The sequence below is a fragment of the Hyaena hyaena genome, unplaced genomic scaffold (genome assembly GCF_003009895.1).
Source record: "Hyaena hyaena isolate Hyena2069 unplaced genomic scaffold, ASM300989v1 scaffold_248, whole genome shotgun sequence".
Lineage (NCBI taxonomy): Eukaryota > Metazoa > Chordata > Mammalia > Carnivora > Hyaenidae > Hyaena > Hyaena hyaena.
Genome location: NW_024080881.1, coordinates 458,116 through 478,541, shown reverse-complemented (window position 1 = coordinate 478,541; position 20,426 = coordinate 458,116). Strand labels below are relative to the sequence as shown.

The window sequence follows — 20,426 nt, the reverse complement described above, 5'->3', positions numbered from 1 at the left end:
CACTGAGAAATGTCTGGAGAAGGGGGGCTTGTCTCTCCCCCAGAGCAGCCCAGAGCCCAGTCTGCTTGAGGAGTTAAAGCCTAGTTGAAGGAACTGCCTTTCCCCTCTCAGCCTTCTACCCTCTCCTGGCCCATTTGGTGAACTTCAGGGTCAGGTGGACCCCTAATAAGGGAGAGTTGGCTACCCAAAGGCTGTGACGTGACAGGGATGGGCCCACTGCATTGGGAACCCCTCCCACTCCTGAAGTGACCCATCCAGCCCTGGGGGGGACTTCACCTCACCCAGCTGTTTGTCCTAGAATCACAGGACTAGAGCCACAGGGGTCTCAGGAGCGATCTGGTCCATGTCTGTGGTGGAAGAGGACCTGGTAGCTCAGAGAGGTTAAGTGACCAGAGTCACACAGCCCTTTGGGGCGGAACTGTGTTTTCTGACCACGTATGGATAACTTTTCTCCCCTGGGTGGGTGGTGGGGTGGTGGTTGGGTCTTTGTGGGTGCAGAGGCTTCAAGTGTGAGTTGCATGAGAGGTTATCTGCATCTCTGGATCGCTAAGTGCCTATGTGTGTCAGTGTGTCACTGAGTGTGAGTGTGTCTCGGGTAAGCCCTGTGTGAGCGTGTCCCCATCTGTCTCTGAGACACAGTGGAATGCAGGGGAGGAGCGTGCCTGGGAGAGTCAAGACTGCCTGACTGCTGCGCCTGGTTCTGCTTCCGATTCTCCATGTGACCTTGAGTGCTCTCTTCCCTGTCCCTGGCCTCAGTTTCCTGAAATGCAACATGAGACGTGGGTCCCCCTGGGCCCAGTGTGTGAGGCACTGACTCAGGGAACAGCTCGATCTCTGTGTTGCCCCTAGCAGAGCCTTCCAGCTTGCGTGACTTGCGTCAGGCTGGGGGGATGGAGTGGGAGGGGGGTGGCGCTCAGGGACCTTGAACCCAACCCTCCCTTCGGAACCCCGTCCTTGGTACCATCACTAACTAGCCTTCCCTTTTTCTTTCTCTCTCTGCTTCACCCTTCCTGACCCTCGCTGGCTTACAGAGGAGCATCCCATGGAAGGTGAGTGATGCTTTGTGATCACTGGGGTGGCGGCTCAGTCCCTGTGGGGGCTTTTGTGAGGGTGTGTCGTTGGCCACCTGTGGGCTCCCTGTCCTGCTGTGTTTGGGGCCCCTTGGGGAAGGCTCCCTCAGCCCCGCCCCTCGCCTGTTCCCTCCTCACCGGTTTGCTGCAGAGACCCGCTGGGCAGAGGGCAACCCCTTCCGTGGCCAGTCTTCAGTGCCAGGCTGCCGACTGGCCTTTTTTCTTCTTTAGAGAGGAGACAGGAGCGAGAGGGAAGGGAGGGGACTGGAGGGTTCTGAAGTGCCCAGAAGTGAGTGAGGAGACACCGTTTCGCCCAGCCCAGCTGAGGAGGCTTAAGAGGGCCACGAAGCAGGGGCTGGGGGGCAGGGGGGGCTAGGTGCTTGTGGATGGGACGGTCTGCTCTGGGGGCTAAAGAACGCAGGCAGAGGGTGGGGGCCGGGTCCCCAGGGCAGCGGATGTAGGTGGGTGGCAGCTTCTCTGGCCTGACTGGCACTCGGGCAGGCCTCTGGCCCCTGCCCCACGGGCCGGTAGGTAGGGGCGGTCTGCTTCTTCCTTCAGCCCAGGCCAAGGGCAAAGGCAAGGGCCGGAGCGTGCCTCTCTTTGGAGTCCCTCTGTCCATTCTTTCCCTGTCTTCTGTTTTGTTTGCCTTTTTTCTCTCTCTCTGGCTTCTGTCTTTACTTTTCTTTTTCACTAGGGCTCTGTCCCTGGACCTCTTTCTTGGTCTCTGTCATTCCCCAGGCTCTCTCTGGGCTCCTGTCATTCTCTGAACCTTCCCCTCTGACTTTGGCTTTCCTTGTCCCTTTTCCACCTCCTCCGGGGTGGACTAGGTCAGGGAGAGGGGCCGATCACGTGGGCTGGTCCGGGGGGTCAGGGGCGGGGCTGCAGGAGCGCTCACATGGAGAGGGCACTGTGGAGAGGGCAGCAGCAAGGGGGACGGGAGATGGGAGCCAGTCACCTGCCCTGTCCCCTGGAGACGCAGGAAGCAAGTGGGAGGTGGGAGGGACACAGGGGCTCTAGGCTGAGAGCTCCCTGAGTCTGGGCCCCCGGCGTGGGAGGAGGAGAGGGGAGCACCCAGGGTGCAGAGGTCCTGGGTGAGAAAGAAGGAGAGCGCTTTTGGCTTGAGTGTGGGCTGGAATCCATTTTTCCTTGTGGTGTCCACGGTTCGGCCTGTCTCTTAATGATCTCTCTTCTCCTTGGGCGTCTTCAGTTCCCCCGGTCCTGGCGGGGAGACACCCATCTCTGTGTGTTGTGAGAGAGAGAAGAGTGTGTATCTGTGTGCACATATGTGAGAAAGTGTAACTGTGGGCATTATGTGTGAGGATGTGTATGTGTATTCAAGTGTGTGTGTTTATCTGTGTGCACATGTGTGTATGTGTGTGCACGTGAGTGCGAGAGTGTATGTAGGTCACACGTATGAGAATGTATGTGTATGCAAGTGCGTGTGTGAGTGTGTCGCATGTGTAAGAGTGTATGTGTATGTGTGTGCAGGTATGTGTGAAACTGTGTGTATGTGTGTGCAAGTGGGTGTGAGAGTGTATGTATATGTGTGTGCAGGTGTTTTTGAGACTGTGTGTATGTGTGTGCAGGTAACGTGTGAGAGAATATGTGTGTGCACATGTGTGAGTGTGTATTTGTGTGCAGTGTGAGAGTGTATATGTATGCATGTGTATATGTGAGTGTGTATGCATATGAGGGTATTGTGCAGGTGCATGTGAGAGTATCTGTGTACGTGTGTGCGTGTGTGCACGCGAGATTGTATATGTGTGCAAGTGCGCGAAAGAGTGTGAATGTGCATGTGAGAGTGTGTATGTGTGTGCATGTGTATGACAGTGTGTATCTGCACGTGTTAGAGTGTGTATGCATGCAGGTGCATGTGTGAGAGAGTGTGGGCATGTGTGAAAGAGTGTGTGAGAGTGTGTATGTCACATGTATGAGAATGCATGTGCACGTGCATGTGCGAGTGCGTGTGTGTCACACGTGTGAGAGTGTGTGCAGGTGCATGGGTGTGTCACATGTGTGAGAGTGTATGTGTGTGCAGGTGTGAGACTGCTTGCACACATGGGTGCGTGAGAGTGTATGTATATGTGTATGCAAGTGCATGTGAGAGTGTGTGCACATGTGTGAGTATGTATGTGTGTGCATGCACATGCATGTATGAGTGTACACATGTGAGAGTGTGTATGTGTGCAGGTGTGTGAGTGTATCTGTGTACATGTGTGAGCGCATGTTTATGTGTGTGCACATGGATGTGTGTGAGCGTGCACCCATATGTGTGAGAGTGTGTGTGCAGGTGTGTGAGACTGTATCTGTGTGCGCATGTGTGGGTGTGTATGTGTATGCATGTGTGTGAGCGTGTATGTGCAGGTGTGTGAGAGAATGTATCTGCAAATGTGTGTGAGAGAGTGTGTGTGTACTGAGAGTGTGTGTATGTGCAGGTGTGGGTGTATATCTGTGTGCGTGTGTGTAAGAGAGTGTGTATGTGTGCGCGCACGTGTTCATAGGGCTCCCCTGCCCTGTTGTGTCCGCATGCCTTTGTGCACGTCTGGGCGTACACGTTGGGCCTGAGTGTGTGTGGAGGCGTGCACGCCTGTGTCGTCACGTCTTCTGTGGCATGGCCCGCGTCTCTGTGTGCCTCTGTAGGAGTGTCTGCATCTGTGTCTGCATCTCTGTGTCAGTGTTTACCTGTGTGTGCGTGAGAGAGCGAGCCTGTGGGTCTGGGTGGACGCAGCCTTCTGAGGGCTGGAGATAAGATTTAGTGCTGATGTGACTTTTACTTGCTCTTGATGTCATGTCTCCTCCGGAACAAAGGGAGAGATGGAGGGGGGAAGTGTGGGGGGGAGCCTGAAGGGAGAGGCTTGTGGGGAGGAAGAAGGGGACAGAGAGATGGGAGGAAGGAGGGGGTAAGTAGAGGCAGGAAGAGGAAGCGAAGGAGGGTCAGAAGAGACAACTGGGGAGGGGAAATCAACCAGGCCAGAGAAGAAAGCAGGAGGGCTGCTGGGAAGAGGTGACTGAGCCGGGGGCGGGGGGTGAGGGACAGAAAAGGGGATGGAAGGTTCTCTTCCAAGCATGTAGGATCAACAGGGACAAGAAGGGAAGCCGGGCTTTGGGGACGAGCCTTTGGATGCTCCTGAGCCTTATCTTGGGGTGGCATGGTAGCCTGCTGGTTTGCCGGTGCACTGCACATGCCTGTGTGTGTGCGTGTGTGTGTACACACCTGGGGGTGTGGTGCATCTGTGTGTCTCTCTGTGACGTGTCTGCTTGTGTGTCTCTCAGTCTTGTCCCCTGTAACCATCTTCCTTCTTGCGAGCTGATGGGCTTCGGGTAGAAGAGTAAGGAGGGGACTGCGAGTGGGGAGGTGTGGTTTGGGGGGGCGGGGCTGGGACCTCCTCTGTGGCACGGTGCTCTGGACACTACAGTTCAGATCTTGGGGTCCCCCGTGGCTTCACTCTCTCTCCGTGTCCCCCAACGCTGTGCCTCAGGCCTAGCTTTCTGCTAGGAACCCAGTCACCCTGCTTCCCAGCCCCTGACGGCATCTCCTTTTGGGGAGCCTGGTTGCCCCTCCTCCTTTCTCCCTGGCTTCTCGTAGTGGGGAGAGAAGACCCAGAAGCAGCTATGTAAAGTGCCCTAGGAAAGGACCCTTGGTAATGCCATCCATCACTGCCAGCCTCTTCTCCAGGGGTGGGAGGAGGGGCCGATGCCACAGGTGGATGTGGGGAGGGGCTTACCCAGGCGGGCAGGGCAGGAGGAAGGAGACTGATTTCAGGCCTGGGGGACCGGGAGGTGGGTGGGTGGGGGCTAGGGAGTGGCAGTAGGCTTTAGGGAGGGCACCCTCAGGCCAGGCTGGGCTTAGCCTTGGGTAGTCCGGGCAGGGAACCGGCCTCCCCTTCACCAACATGGCTGGTGCTGTCGCGCCTGAGGGAGCTGAGCAGCTGGTTGCCGTGGTGACAGAGGGAGAGTGCCGCATGCTAATGAGGCTGCCTAGGAGCCGGGCAGTGGAAGGGTCTGCGAGGGGAGAGATGAGGCTCCCTCCCCACCCCCGCTCCTCCCCCCTCGAGCAGTAGCACAGACCCGCGGGGACAGAGGGCCAGTCATAGGGCACCCAGCTCCTTGCGCCTCGATTTCCAAGGATGGGAGCCTGCAGGCAAGGTTATTTCTGCCAGGAAGAGTTGGCTGAAGGTTTAGGGCTCTGGGTGTCGCTCCTCTATTTATGGGGTTTGGAAGAAGATACGGGTAGATCTTGGGGAAAGTTTATGGGCATTCAGAGCAAGGAATATGACTCAGTCCAAATGCTTGGTCCTTCCCTTCTGCAGCTGCAGAGGTGGGGAGGGACCTCGGCCTTTCCCCCAAGAGAGGAGAAGGGAGCACTGTGAGCCTCTGCACACATCTTCCTCTTGGAGCACAGGCATCCTGGGCTCAGCTTCATCCCAGAGGAACTTGGAGTTCTTTATCTTGATCGTACCACCCTGGCCTGGCTTTTTGTCTCTAGGGCCACCATCTCACAGCACTGGGATGGTTTCCAAGGGCTGTTCCCTCCCCACCCTTTCTGGCTAGATACCTGGGATGCAGGGTGGGGGGAGGCGGAGGGCTTCAGCCTCGCTGTGGGACCTGGTGCCGCCAGCTTCTCCGGGGCAGGGCTTTCCGTGGCCGGTGTTCTCTGGGGCCCGGGGTGCTGGTCCAATGGGCCAGAGCCTTTCCCCGTAAGGTTTAGGAGGGCCCGGGTCAGGGCTGGACCAGGCTTTTTCAAAGGGCCGAAAAAATAATCCCAGCCTGTCTTGCCCTCAGTCTTGGATATAGGGCTTCTGTTTTCCATTTTCAAGATTCAGCCTTTGGCTCATCCCAGAGAGGACCAGAGAAAGGGGGTCCGTAGCGTCAACTTGACCTCTCAGAGAGCCGGACCTCCTGCCCATGGGCCTTGCCGTTCTCTTTGGTTCTTGCTGTCCTAGAATGCTGGCCCTGGTCCTCCTATGGAAGGATCCAAGCTCACTATCTTTGCTTCAACGTCTCCCTTTCTTCTATCTGCTTCTGCTCTAACTTTGTCCCCCCCGCCCCCCCCCAGCCGAGCCCCGCTTTCCTGGTAGCATCCAGGAGCACAGCGATCCATGTGGAGGTTGTTGGGGGCGGGTAGCTGAGAGTTCTGGACCTGGACAGATGCCTTTCCAAAGCCCCCTTTGCTGGGAGATTCCTCTTAGGCCCAGGCTCCACCCCCCACCCCCTACCCACCTTCTCTGCCAGGCTCACAGGGGTAAGGGCATGGGGTGGGGGTGGGGTCGGAGGTCCCCCTTGCCCACTTAATCCCACGCTAACAGGACACTCTCTCTCTCTCCAGGTGGCTTTGATTTTTGTGTCGTGTTTTATTTTCTCCTCCATCCGAATCGTTTTTTCTCGTTGACTGTTTTTTTTTCTCTCCGCCTCCCGGAAGAAAAAAAAAAAAGAAAAAAAGAAAAAGGAAAAAGCAACCCTCCCAGCCTCATGCTTCTCCTCCTTTTCCTTTTTTTTTTCCGGCAAGAAGAAAAAAAAGAAACCAAATCTCCTCCCCCCCCCCCCCCCCCCCCCCCCCCCCCCCCCCTGCCCCCCCCCTCCCTCCCTCCGGCTCTGCCTGTACCCCACAACCCTCCCAGCCTCATGCTTCTCCTCCTTTTCCTTTTTTTTTTCCGGCAAGAAGAAAAAAAAGAAACCAAATCTCCTCCCCCCCCCCCCCCCCGCCCCTGCAGTGACTCCCTGCTCCGTCCCTCCCTCCCTCCGGCTCTGCCTGTACCCCATCACCCTCTCTGGTGCCCCCTTCTCTCTCTCTCTCTCTCTCTCTCTCTCTCTCTCTCTCTGTCTGTCTCTCTCTCCCCCCCACCTCATGCCCTCCACCCTCTGTTTCCCGGCATCGGGGCCCCTCTCCTCAGCTTCCGGGCTGGGGGTTTTCCCCCCGATGTCTGTCACAAGTTAAAAAGGGTTTTTAAATTGTGGCAGCAAAGCTTTTTTCTCCCCTCTCTCTGGCTGATTTTGATGACTCGTGTTTTCTTTGTTTCTTTCCCCCTTTTCTTTCTTTTTTCTTCTTCTTCTTTTTTTTTTTCCTTTCTTTCTTTCTCTCCTTACCCTTTCCAAGGTCCGGCTCACCTGACGTTAAACAGCGAAGGTATGGTTTGAAGTTCTGGTTTGGATTGGATTGGATTGGATTGGCCCCAACCTGCGCCTGGATTTTCTGTTCCTCCCCCTGTTCTCCTTCCCCGGCCTCCACCTGTCCTGACTCCTTCCTGCCCTTCCTTCCTGCTTCCTCTGTCCCGTCTTTATGTTATGATGTTCCTGGGGTGCTGGGGTGGGGGCGGGGGGGGCGACCCCACCCCCGTCTGTGCTCTCCCCTCCCCCCCACCTTCCCTGATGCGCTCCATCCACCCTCATCTCGCCTTGGTTTCTGACATCAAGAGATGTTTCAACTCCTGCCGTTGTCTGCAGTCACCTTTTTGCGTTTTCCTGGTAGCGTATCTTCTTTTTTCCTTCTCATGGTGGTGTTTTATTTCCTTCCACTCATTCTGATCACTCTTTCTTTTCTGTGGACCCAAACAAAAAGAGAAAAGCATGGGCTGTAGAGAGCGGATCGTAGGCAGCCTCCCTGGCCTCACCCTGCTGCTGCCGGGGGGATACCCGCTCTATCCACGGTGGCAGTGAGGAGGGGAGAGGCAGGGGAAATGGAGGGGCAGCATGTCCCCTTCCCCACAGCTGTCCCACCGTCCACCCTCACCCACATCTCTTGACCCTGTTTGACAGATGAGGTGACTTGTTAGTGATTACGTGGCCTTTAGTTGGTGGTGCCATTGGGGCTGCTTCTCTATTTTTAGCCTCCCTTCAGCCAAGTCCCTGCCATCTTTAAAAAGCACTGGCGTTAAGCCAACTTGACAGCCCAGGGGTCCTGACTGCGGTCCCCCCAGTGTTGACCCCTCCCGGGTGTCCCCGTCATTGATTCTTGAGCTCAGGTATTCCAGACCCTTTCACAGTAGTCCCCATGCCCAGGGTGGAGCTCTGTGAGGCCTCATCTTCCATCTTCTGTAGGCGGGAGGGGCCCACAGGATGAAGACTGGGCTGTGGGGAGAGACTCAGATCTGGATTTGGGGATGGGTGTAGGTCTGGGAGGGTAGAGGCCTGGGATTCTTATAGGGATGTGAAATTATGGCCAAAGCTGTAGAGAACAAAGACATCCCGAGGGGGTAGTCAGGACCCGGTCAGTTCACTGACATCCTTCTTACCTCTCAATGCCTGGCTCTGGGGGCGCTGGGTGTGGCGCTCCTTTGTCACAGAGAAAGCCCTGGAGGACCCAGAACCCCGCCCCCTCCCCTGAAAGGTCTGGGGGTCAGATGTTATGCTAGCTTTGGTTCCGGGGATATGGGATTGAGGTGGAATGAGGGCCCAGGCAGAGACTTTTCAACTCCATTCTTGAGTTCCTCCCCCTCAGAAGCCATCCTACAGGGTCTGGCAATAGGCGCGGGTGCCTGGGAGCCAGGCGCTGAGTGCACACGTCCCTGGGGTGGGTGGAGAGCACGAGCCAGCCTGGAACCCAGATGTGGTGACATGTGCCTGCGGGGGCCTTTGGAGAGGAGGCTCGGGGGTTGATGAGCTCGTGGGGGAAAGAGGGAGGCCATCCCTGAGAAAGGCCTTCCCCACGCACGTGATGAGCTCCAGCCAGGCCGAACCTCCCTTGGTGTGCACAGCCCTGCTGCAGACACAATCTCGAGGGACAAAGAGCAAACAGAAACCATGACCCTGCCCCTGGGAAGCCCCATGACCTGGTCGGCAAAGAAGGGGACAGAGGTGACCTTAAGAGCACTCACTAGTAAGAGAGCCAGGTGTAGACTGAAAACCAGGTTAGTCCTGAGGATGGGGAAAGGACCCAAGAGGTCTTTGGTATGTGAATCCAGAAGGTTTCAGAGGAGGGAAGCCTGTGTCGGGCTTTTGCAGGAATCGAAGAGCCCATCCCTGCAGAGGTGTGGGCGAAGATGCAGAGTGAGGAGGAGAGGCAGGGAGAGACTAGAGGTGGACAGGTCCCGAGGGCTGTCCTGTTTGCATGTTCTTGAGACCAAGAAGCTCCTGAACCGGAACTGGCAGTGGACCCTCTACTCCTCCCCGTGGTCTCCCTCCCCCTGGACAAAGGGCACATGCTGGCAGCTGTGGGTCTCAGGGGTCTGTGGGGCTGATTCAGTTTGTCATCTGGCTCCTTCCCTAGAGGGCCTGAAGAAAGTGAGTCCCCAGAGCAGCACCCCCTGCCCCACCAGTACCTCCAAGCAGGACCTCCGCCTTGGAGAGGGCCCTCCATCACTTTGAGGCTGGGGTGGGACTGGCTGGGTGCCCCGCCCCGTGCCTGACTCCCCAATTCTGCTTCTCCAGTAGGGTCCTTACTGTTCTCCGAGGGGGGGGCCGGGAGAGGAGGAGCCGGCGATGTGCACCAGCCAACGAAAGGTCAGTGACCCTACGGTCCCCAGAGAGCCCAGCCCTCACCCCTTGCAGACTAACTGCACTTCCTGGGGGGTGGGGCAGCTGAGTCAACACAAATGTGTCACTTTGTCCCCCATCTGAGGTCCGTGAAGACTGCTGGGCCTGCATCTCTGGCGTTAAGGACCACAGACCTCCACTTCTTTCCCAATTCCCGGCTGTCCAAATGACCTTTTCTAGAACGGAGAGTTGTTTGGTTGTTCAGGCCTGTCCCTAGAAGGTACCCGTTTGTCTGGTAGAATGACAGGGAGGCAGGGTAAACCCTCCATTGAACCCTCGAATTCTGGAAGCCTGCTAGGTGCCGTGCAGGGGGTTCTGGTTAGGAGATGTGGCATTTATCATATGTATGAGTCACCTAAATGAGCTTTCACAACCTTCTGTTGGAAGGGAGTTGCCCTTGGTTTACAGATGCGGAAACTGACCCCCTGAAGGCAGCGCGGGGCCTTTTAGCCTGTCTCAGGGCCATAGGTTTTAAGCTCCTTTTTCTGCACTGCGCCTGCCTCTCTTAAGAGTATCTCTCCTTCTGGGGCGCCTGGGTGGCTTGGTCGGTTAAGCGTCCGACTTTCGCTTAGGTCATGATCTCGCGGTTCGTGGGTTCGAGCCCCGCGTCGGGATCTGTGCTGACTGCCAGCTCAGAGCCTGGAGCCAATTTCAGAGTCTGTATCTCCCTCTCACTCTGACCCTCCCCTGCTCACGCTGTCTCTCTCTCTCCTAGAAATAAATTTAAAAAAAATTAAAAAAAAAAAAAAAAAGAGTATCTCTCCTGAGTAGTTCAAGGGGCTCTGATGGGTGCCAAGCGCTGGGACTGTCAAGTCCCGTCTGCTGTTCTGTTGGCCTGGATTTCCGCCATCCCTGCTTTCTTCCCCAACTCTCCGGTATCTCTTTCAGCTGACTCTTGAAAAAGCGGCCAGGCCATCCACATTGGAAGTCTTCCCTGAACTCTCCAAGCAAACCCAGACACCGCTCGGTGTCAAACCCAGACACCGCTCGGTGTCCCCTTTGTCTGCGCATCTGTTTTATCGTTCGCCGCCCTATATCATAACTGTCACTTCACCTGTTTGCCTCTCCCAGCAGACTGAGCTCCCCGAGGACAGTGATTGGGTGTTTCCACTCGGACGCCCTCCCTGGTGCTTACACACAGCTCCTGGCACACACGTAGGCCTGTGCTGGGCACATTTATTTTCAATGGGTGAACAGTCTCTGTTCTCAAGGGACTCAGTGACATCCCAACAAACAACTACAAGAAAGCGTGGTGGTACATGCGATGAGTGGGAGAAGTGCATGCTTTGTCTGGAAGAGTTAATGTATTCATTGATCTAGAGAGAGAGGGCAACGCACGCACGCACACACACACACACACACACACACACAGAAGGTTACACACTAGCGAAGAAGTCATTTATTAGTGGAAGAGTTTACAGTTTAGGAAGCTTCGTTCCGTCCATTCTCTTTCTCGATGCCGCAGCAGCCTGTGAGGTAGGTCGGTGGTTAGCTCCTTTGTCCAGAGGAGAGAGCTGCGGCTTAGAAATTTGCCTTTTGGTCAAGGTCACCGAGCTGGTGGAAGAGCCAGCATTAGTGCCCAGGTCTTCTTTCTCACATCACACTTCCTCTCAAGGGAGCAGTACAAGATGTTACTAGGCAGTAAGTGCCAAATGAGCAGAACAGACAGCTGTAGTGCTTGAGAGTAGGGAGGGGCAGAGGGGGGCTGGAGACCTTTCCGGAGGAGGGCTTCGAGCTGGGCCTGGAAGGGAGGCAGCTGCTCTGGTCCTCATGGCTCTTAGAAGTCCAGGACCACAACTGGTTTCTGGACACATTCAGCTTGACTGGGGATCCTCACGGGGCTCCATGGTCCCTGACCGGGGGAGGTGAACAAGTGTCAGCCCTGACCCCCCCTTCCTGTGTAAGGGGGTGGTGGGGGCCATCAGGAGCTGCAATTGTTTCTCTAGTGCTGCTGGGAGTTGTAGTTCCCTGGGAGGCGTGCGCGGGATGGTGGGGGAGAGCGCCCCCTGGTGCTTTGGATCTGCCTCCTCTGAACGCCCTGGGCAGGGCATTCCCCCTATTCTAACCTAGAGAGTCTCCCCGCCACCCCAATCGATCCCTTGAGGTCCTGCTGCCCTCCTCCCCATTCAGGGTCTGTCTCTGTCCTTCCGGCCATCCTTGGGCTATCCTGTTCACATTTGCTCTTTTCTATCCCTCTCCTCGAATTCTTTCCCGCTCTCTCCGGCTGCTCCAAGCCTCTTTCTGTCTCTGGGCCTGTCCGGGTCTCCGGCAGCAATGGGATTGGGAGAATGCAGAGACTGTGGCTCCCTGGCTGGCTTTGCCTCCTCTCCTAGGAGATCCGGGGCAGAGCCCAGAGGAATCAAGGGATGGCCTCGTTTCTTCCTTTCGCCTTGGCCGCTGTGGTCCAGCCCCTGGCCCTCCTCTCTGGTCTCTTTTGTTCTGTCCCAATCACTTCTTCACGTGATTGCTCTATTCTTTCTGTATGACTCTCCCTTGAATGGTAGTTCCTTTGCCGCAAAGGTGAGGGAGTGGGAGAGGAGGCCTGGCTTCTGGGAGGGATGAGGACGTGTGGCAAAGCCAAGGTCAAACACGTTCCTTTCTCTGGTCCTCGGGCCCCCTGGCTCTGCCGGTGCCTGGGCAGCAGGCCTGGTTGCTATGGAAACGGCCAGGCCCCGAGAAAGCCTTGGCTTCCATTCCCTAGAGGTACCTGTCCCCTTTTCCTTGCTGGCCCTCTTCCATCCTGTCCCCTCTCGGCTTGCTCCTTGTCTTTAACCAGACTGCTCTTCTCCATCACCTCTTGCTCCCTCTGTACTCTGAGCCGGCTCCCATTTCCCTTCTGTCCCCAAGGCCATCCTTCCCCCTCTCCGCGGCCTCCCTCTGCGTCGCCCTTCTTCCCCACTTTCCCTTCCTGTCTCTGCTTGATTCCCTTTTGTTCCCTGGCCCTTCTTGCTGGAGCCCGAAGGTAGGCAGAGCGGGGTTCTGCCTGTGCCCCCACCAGCTCTGCTGCCCTGTGGCCTCAGGAAACCGGGCCTTGCCAGCTGCAGCGAGCACTGTGCCAGGCTCTGGGATAGCAGCTGGTGCCTTGGCATCCGGAGGCAGTGAGGACGGAGCCTCCGGGCAGCCTGCCCGGAGGGAGAGAAGCGGGTCTGTTGTATGCTGGGGAGGGGCATCTGCAGAGAGTGCTCCCGGGGAGCCGCGGCTCCCACACGTGGTGCTCGCCTCCGTGGCCTGGCCCCCAGGAGGGTAGGTGTCCCCTGAGGGCTGCGCATGCGCTCCAGCCTTGCGCTCTGCTCCTTCCTGGGCCTGGGGGGGTCTGTACTGAGAACCCCCGCCCTCCACAGAGACCTTATGTGGGCCCTCCTCACCCTCACCCACCCTGCGAGGTGGGTGGGCTGAGCCACCATCGTGCCGCTCTCCGTTGGGGAGAAGTAAGTCGCGATGGTGGTCCAGGTCCTCTGTGCTGCCCTCACCGCCTGTCCCCTTCTCGTCCCGCTTTGTGTGCTCTCTCGCTGGTGAAGGTATGGGCCTGGGACCCCAGCTACCCTCCACAGGCTGTCACGTTTGCTTCTGCTTGCAAAGTGCCCGTGAGGGAGCCCGTGTGGGGTGCTGGTAGGCACACGCATACACACGCACGCATGCACGCATGTGTGCACAGACCCTAGCCACCTGTTGGCCGCTCAGGGCTCCCGCCTTGGGCCTGTGTGCACTGCCCCCTCAGGCTGGCATAGAACGTGGGGCTGGGGCAGATAACTGGCATGATGGCCGTCTGTACCAGCCCCACCCGGTGGCCCACTGCTGCCTGGTGCACATCGCTGTCGCCTGCATCCCCTTCCCGTATGTCTTCCCAATGCCTCACCCCACCCCCCAGCTTCCCCATCCTCCTCTTCTGCTCCCTGCTGCCCAGCGAGAGCATGAACCTGGATCTGCCCCGGGCACTGAGAATGACCTTCACCAGACAAGAGGCAGGAGTGGGAGGTGGGCTGCACTCAGGAGGCCCTCGGTGCACTGCCCCCCAACTGGGGAGATGCTCTGGGGCGAAGTCGGGCAGAGCCCCTCGTTTCTCCTCCACATCCCTTTGTTAAAACAGCGGCCGATGGAGGGTGGGCCAGGGAGGAGACAGTGAGAACGTCTGCTTTGCTTGCCCTGTGGCAGCTTAATTGCCAGCTGTCAGTGTGAGAGCCACTTAGCAGCCTCCCGCTTTGGAAATGGACATGGGGGAAGTTGACTTCTGACAGGAAAGACGGCCGGGTGCAGAGAGGAGGGTGGACAGGCTGGGGGCGGCTGGAACAGGGCCTGAAGCTCGCAAGTGGGGCCGCGGGGCTCCGGTCGGTGCCCAGGACCTGCGCCCAGGCTGCCGGAGGGGCAGGGGGAGGCCTGGCGCGCCCCAGCCCACTCAGCCTCTCCCGTTTCCCCACGCCACGGCATCCAGGCAAGGAGGAGTTTGTGGCGACCTTCAAAGGAAACGAGTTCTTCTGCTACGACCTGTCCCACAACCCTATCCAGAGTAGCACGGATGAGATCACCCTGGCCTTCCGCACCCTGCAGCGCAACGGGCTGATGCTGCACACTGGCAAGTCGGCCGACTACGTCAACCTGTCCCTCAAGTCCGGGGCCGTCTGGCTGGTCATCAACCTGGGCTCAGGAGCCTTCGAGGCCCTCGTGGAACCTGTCAACGGCAAGTTCAACGACAACGCCTGGCATGACGTCCGGGTCACCCGAAACCTGCGCCAGGTAGGGGAGCAGGAAGGAGGCCAGGGGCTGGCCATGGCGGGGGCCGAACGGGAGTGGGGATGGAGGGCAGCCTGGCACAGGCGTGTGGGCCGTCGGGGACCCGGCAGCCAGGTGCGGTTCTGGGGAAGTTCGAGGCCCGGGTTGTGAGGGTCCGGGAGTGTGGGGCAGCGGGCAGGCTGCAAGCACCGGGCAGCCGAGTTCAGAGGATGCCGAGGGGCTGCCGAGGGAAGGGGAAGGGTCTGGCCCACTCTGGTGGGGTGGCTAGGGCTTCAAGGGCTGGGGGCCGGGAAGTCAGGTGACTCGGCAGGAGGGCCGTTCGGAAGGTGGACCCTGACAGGCCACGGAAAGGCGCTGGGCTCACTGAGTAGCTGTGCTTGTCTTGACTCTAGGGCCGGAAGGCGCAGATGACAGCCAGGGGGTAGTGTAGGGACAGGGCGTGGCCCGCCCTCAGGTGGGGCCTTTCCAGGGCAGAGGCAGGGGTGCAGTCGGGCCAGGTAGAGGTGTAGCAGGTGTGAGGGAGAGCGGTCACTGGAGAGCGCACTCAGCCCCACCTCGCTCTGGGCAGCACGCCCCCTTCTCTCCCTCCCCGGCTGCCCCAGCAATCCGTGCCTATCTTGCCACGGTGCCCAGTCCCCCCGCAGGAGCCCAGAGGGGACCCTCGGGGCAGCCCCTTGCAGGACGGATGAGACTCTTCTCTGCGGTGTCTCCTCAGCCCCTGCTCCCAGACTGACCGCTTGGTGGGGGCGTCAGTTTTATCCCCTGCGTAGTGGCCTCGGCACCACTTCTAAGGCCCAGGGTGGCTAGGGCAGGTGAGGCCATGGCCTCGGCAGTGCCCCCCACCCCGCCCCCAGCTTGTGTCCAGCGCTGGCAAGTTCCCGCCTCAGGCAGAGTCCAAGCCAGACCCTTCTTGAGGGCGTCACTGCGCCTCTAGGTGGTACCTGCCTCCACCTCCCAACTCTTTTCTCTGTTCGCTCAGGCAGGGCCCAGGGGGGCCATTTCTCTCGGCCTCAACCACTTTCTCTCACAGCCTGTGGAACAGGCCCGGGGCCACTGGGAACGTGGAACATCTCTGTCCCCGGAGGCATGGCTGCCGCTGGGTTCAGCCTTCTTCTCTGTACTGCCTCATATTGGCTGTGGGGGGATGACCTTCCTCCTCCTCCTCCTCCTCCCCGCACCGAAGGGCTCTTTGACGGGGGTCGGGGGTCTGGATTCTGGCTGACGTCACACTTCCTACCTGTTCTCCACCACCAGTGGGTGATGATCTAATGGGGAATCCTCCTCATTTAGTGCTTTCCCCCCTGCCGGGAGGACTCTGCTGCCACCTGTTGTGAGCTTCCCCCCCCACCCCCCCGGCCTGTGTGCCTGTTCTCAGTATCCCTCCCTGCTCTCCCGTGCTCTGGCGGGGGTGCCTCTCTCTCCCTGTCACATCGCTCTCCGACCCCGTCAGAGGGCTGTCCCGCGTTGGCACTGTTATCTGAGCAGACAGTGTGTCGTGCACACCTGTCATACTTGGGGGAGAGGCTGGGGGAGGGGTGGCTTCTCTGCCTCTTGCTGGGTTCCCCTCAGCTGGACGCTGCTGCCACCACTGACAAGCAGCAGGGAAAAGAGGGGGAGAAGGGACAGTCCCATCTCTCCCAGCTCTGCTCTCGAGGAGACAGGATGGCTCTGTTCAAAGTGAGCAGAGCAAAGCAGTGCGCGTGCCCCCCCAGCCGCAGGGACCTGAAATGTCCTTGGACCCCGAGAGACGCCGAGAGGAGAGGGAGGTCTGCGGCTCGGGGAGGCAGGGAGGCCGCCCAGAGGGGACGAGGCCTGGCCTCGGCAGCACCCAGTATGGACAGTGACCCGTGGGGTCCTCTTCATGGGGCTCCCAGAGTCGAGGGTCCAGGCTGGGAACTGCTGGCAACCACTTCCCCCTCTGGCCTCTTGTACGATGAGTCAGAGCAGAGTCCGGTCATGGGGACCCGAACACAGGCCCTCAGGGCCAGAGGGGGTATCCACTTCAAGACTGTGATGGTTTCTGGAGGGATTTGTTGGACTCCAGTCCACACCCATCGCCGCGGGGTTCCGTCCTGTTTTGCCCGCTGTGACCATCACCGGGAAGGTCAGCCTCGGAGCTGTGGTCTGGATTTGTTGTCCTGACTCCAGGCCTCTCCTGTGGCTGAGTACTTCCTCACCCGGCCCTTCGAGCCCCTGCCTGCTTTTCAGGGCTTGTGAGAATAATTTACTGGGTCCTGTTATCCCCAGAGCCGGGGAGACCCTGCGCTCTAGCCCTTGATAGGGTTGGAAGGATCACATTCCTCCGTGTGGGCCACATTGTGTTCATTTCTTCTCTCCCAGGTGGCAAGTTCCTTGAGGCTTAACACCAGCAACTGTCAAGCGTTTTCAGTTACTTTTCAAGGGTTTTTTCTGGTTCATTCAGGCTCTGTCTTGAAGCCAGTTGGTGAGATTTTGGACACAAGGACCCAGCACATCTATTTCAGACAGACATTGAACTACCCCTTATCCCCTGGGAAAAACTCCTCTTCCCTTATAAAGCCAGAAGAAAGCCTCTCCTTCCACTCTACTGAATTTTTTCAGGACTGTGTCCTCTTTTTTTTAAAATTTAGTATTTATTAATTTGGGGAGAGAGAGCATGGGGGAGGGGCAGAAAGAGAGAAGGGGAGAGAGGATCCAAAGCAGGCCCCATGCTGACAGCAGACAGACTGATGCGGGGCTTGAACCCAGGAACCTTGAGATCATGACTGAGCCACCCAGGCGCCCCTTCATCCTTTTTTTTTTTACAGCCTTTCTCAGAAGGCATGGTCACGTCTCTTTTTTGTGTGTGTGTCTAACCTATTTCTCATGGCAATCCTGTGAAGTGGGACATATTCTCATTTTATTTTTTATTTATTTATTAAATTTTTTAAAACATTTATTTATTATTGAGAAACAGAGACAGAGCATGAGCATGGGACGGGCAGAGAGAGGGGTAGACACAGAATTGAAGCAGGCTCCAGGCTCTGAACTGTCAGCACAGAGCCCAATGCAGGGTTCGAACCCACGAGTGGTGAGATCATGACCTGAGCCGAAGTCAGACACTCAACCGACTCAGCCACCCAGGCGCCCCTGGTGTATTCCCATTTTAATTCGTGAGCCAATGGAGACTCAGAAGGTTACAGGACTTGCCCAACATACTCCAGTTAGGAAGCGGTAGAACTGGAAGTCTGTCTGACTTCGAAGCCACTCCCATTTCCTGCCTCCCAAGGAGAGAGCCCGGCTGCTCTGTTTGGTGCAAAATGCAAAGGCGGTTCTAATTTTGATTTGTCTTGTGGATCTGCCCTTCTTGGATGCTCCCAAATCTTGAGACCATCTGAGTGTTCTGCTCGTGTCTCTGAAAAATGGGTCCCCTCCAGCCCTGGGCAGAGTGAGCGCCCCTTCTCTGTCCCCAGCTTCTCCTGCTTAAGCTCCACAAAGATTGCCTTTATCCAGAGTTTTGTGATTTGTGTGTATGTATAATCCTGGTCTTGGCTTTCTTGAGGGGCTGGAGCTACGGCCAGAGTTCAAGGAGGAGAGGGGGGTAGGTTACCCCTGGATATAATGACTGACCTCTCCCCTCTATGACTTGATGACTTGATGCCTTCTTCCTTGCTCGTGCACTGTCGTTCTTATGCTCCTAGACTCCAGGAGCCATCTTGAGTCTGTGAGTGGGGACAAGCCTTTCTCGCTTGCTAGGCTGAAGGCTCCATATTCCAGATCCTGGCGTTCGGGAAGCCATGGGCTTGTGCTGTGTCACAGCCCACCAGGAATGGTTTCCAGTGCAAACCCCACTCTAGTTAATTTGTTCACGATCATCTTTGTCCGGGCTCTGGACGTGCCCCCATCTCACCTAACTCTGACCTTGCTGTTTGTCAGAGAAAGCCAGGATGGTCTTGATGTTAGTGCAAGGCCCGGGCTTTGAGCGCATGTCTCTTCCCTCACCGTCCTGTTTCTTAATTTGCTGTTCTGTTTGTTAAAAATAAAAGTTGTCCAAGAAGGTTGAAAACCATTCTCTTGGGGCGCCTGGGTGGCTTAGTCGGTTAAGCGTCCGACTTTCGCTTAGGTCATGATCTCGCGGTTCGTGGGTTCGAGCCCTGCGTTGGGCTCTGTGCTGACTGCCAGCTCAGAGCCTGGAGCCTGCTTCAGTCTGTGACTCCCTCTCTCTCTGACCCTCCCCTGCTCACGCTGTCTCTCTCTCTCCTAGAAATAAATAAAAACATTAAAAAAAAAAAAAAAGAAAACCATTCTCTTTTCCCCCGTATGTTAGTCTCCACAACCAGGAGTCGTTGGAATTTTAGCTCCAACCCCCCCACCCCTTACCCCCCACCTTTTGTCCGTTTGTTGTTGGATGAGTCAGTGACATTAGCCAACTCTTGCCTTTTTGGATGCAGTTGGCTTCACTGCCCTGAAACCGATCATTCCTTGTCCTGACCAGTTGGCTTCTTCACTTCATGCCAGTCCTGCTGGCTGGTCGTGCTAATCCTCGTGTGACAGGGTTAGTCCCTCGCACCAGTCACTGCATGTGAGACTCTTGCCTCTCCGTGAGGGAACCTGCTTCTGCCTCGCCAATAATTTGTATTGGCCATTCAACACTACTTCCGGCTGCTGTATCTTAAATTCTGTTATTTTTCATCATACGAGGCCCTTATTAAGTGTCTTTCTCAATTAGTCCTGTGCCCACTGGTTATAACAACGCTGTAGCTAATGGATCTGTCCCTAGATGACTTCTCGAAATCACATTCTCGGGGGTGCAGTTTAGTATGTAATGGACATCCCGCAATGGTGTCCCACAGTCTCTGATTCTGTCGGTGAAGCTGCCTCAAGTCCCACTGACGTCTCCTCCACAAAGACCAGGGTTGATTTTCAAGGTGACTGTTGCCTCTGCCTTTGGCCTTGAGAAGAGAAAATAAACTCAGAGCCACACAGGGGTGGAATGGAAGGCTGGGATAGAAGAGGCCGGCTTATAGCTTAGGGAGGAGTAAGAGGTTTTAGAGGTAGGTGGGCCTCCATGTCCCTTTTTATGGTGTGGTATGTGGGAGTTACGGATTTCCAGCGCTGGCTGTGGGGAGGAGAGGCTCAGGGGTCTATGGGGTGTGCATGGGAAGAGACTGGGCTGCTGGGAAAGCTTTACCAATTCCAGGGACTTACAGGGGTGGTGGTGGGGGGGGTACTTGATTCCAGGAGGGATGATTGCTCAGAGGAACATAAGAGAATGAGGGTGGGGTGTTTGAAGAACCCGGGGAACTTTGGGGGAAATATGGGCTCTGAAAAATCAAATTAGTCAGGAAGGACGGGTGAGCTATGAGTGGGAGAGCGGGAGGAGAGGGAGGCGGGTTTGGGATTAGGGGTGCCATGCAAGTGAGCCCTGCGCCAGCCCATGGAGGGCAAGGTTTCTTTTTCCCTCTTCTGGTGGTGACTCTCTCTCTCTCTTTTCTCACGGAAACAATAAAAGAGGAGCTGCCCCGTGCCCTCCATGACTCCCTGAATCAATTTGCCTATCCTCCATGCCCGCAAAAAGCAGACACCTGTATCCCTTCCCTCGCTCCTTGGGAACCTCTTCCCTTCGCTTCCAAATGAAATTACCTCCCATTCTAGCCAGTCCTGTGATGATTCTCTAGGGTGTTGGCCACTCTTCTCCCAGCCTGACAGCTGGCCCATCACCAACCAGTTAACCCATTAACTCGACATGCTCTCTGGTCAGCCAGTTGGCCAGTTCTCTGGAAAGCCATCTGGTTGACCAGTTAGCCAACAACCCATTGTCCATTACCCGAGTCAATAGCCAATGCATCCCTTTCTCACACCCCTTGTTCCCCCTCCTCCCGCCTTCCCTTCAACTCCCTAACATTTCAGCTAAAAGGACTTACTAATACTGCATAATTGGGTCTGCTTCTTAACCCCCTGCCTTCCCTCTCTCACCCTCTGTTGGAAAACCCCGTTGCCGACTCTGTGTGTGTTACTAACACGCTTATAACCCAGGGGACCAAGGGATGGGCAGGGACAGGTGGGGTGAGGTATGAGTGAAAAACCGAACTAACCTTTCTGTCTCATTGCGGAATGTCGGCCATCTTTAAGTCTTTGCTTTCCTGGTCCAGTTCTTTTGTTGTTTTCTTCTCTACTAACCAAGGTCTTTAACTGTTCCCC

At 56.8% G+C, this 20,426-nt stretch overlaps 1 protein-coding gene across 20 annotated transcripts in view; it reads left to right on the top strand.

Moving 5' to 3' along the window:
- NRXN2 (neurexin 2) overlaps nt 1–20,426 on the top strand; it is a 100,694-nt gene that overhangs the window by 13,755 nt on the left and 66,513 nt on the right. For 14 of the 20 annotated variants that reach the window (XM_039244805.1, XM_039244809.1, XM_039244815.1 and 11 more), the window contains exons 2-5: nt 1,032–1,049; nt 7,165–7,194; nt 9,435–9,506; nt 13,969–14,270. In XM_039244805.1, the coding sequence (XP_039100736.1) occupies nt 1,032–1,049; nt 7,165–7,194; nt 9,435–9,506; nt 13,969–14,270 (422 nt within the window). The remainder of the gene's footprint in view (nt 1–1,031; nt 1,050–7,164; nt 7,195–9,434; nt 9,507–13,968; nt 14,271–20,426) is intronic. The other 6 variants (XM_039244820.1, XM_039244811.1, XM_039244812.1 and 3 more) reach the window with 1 other exon arrangement.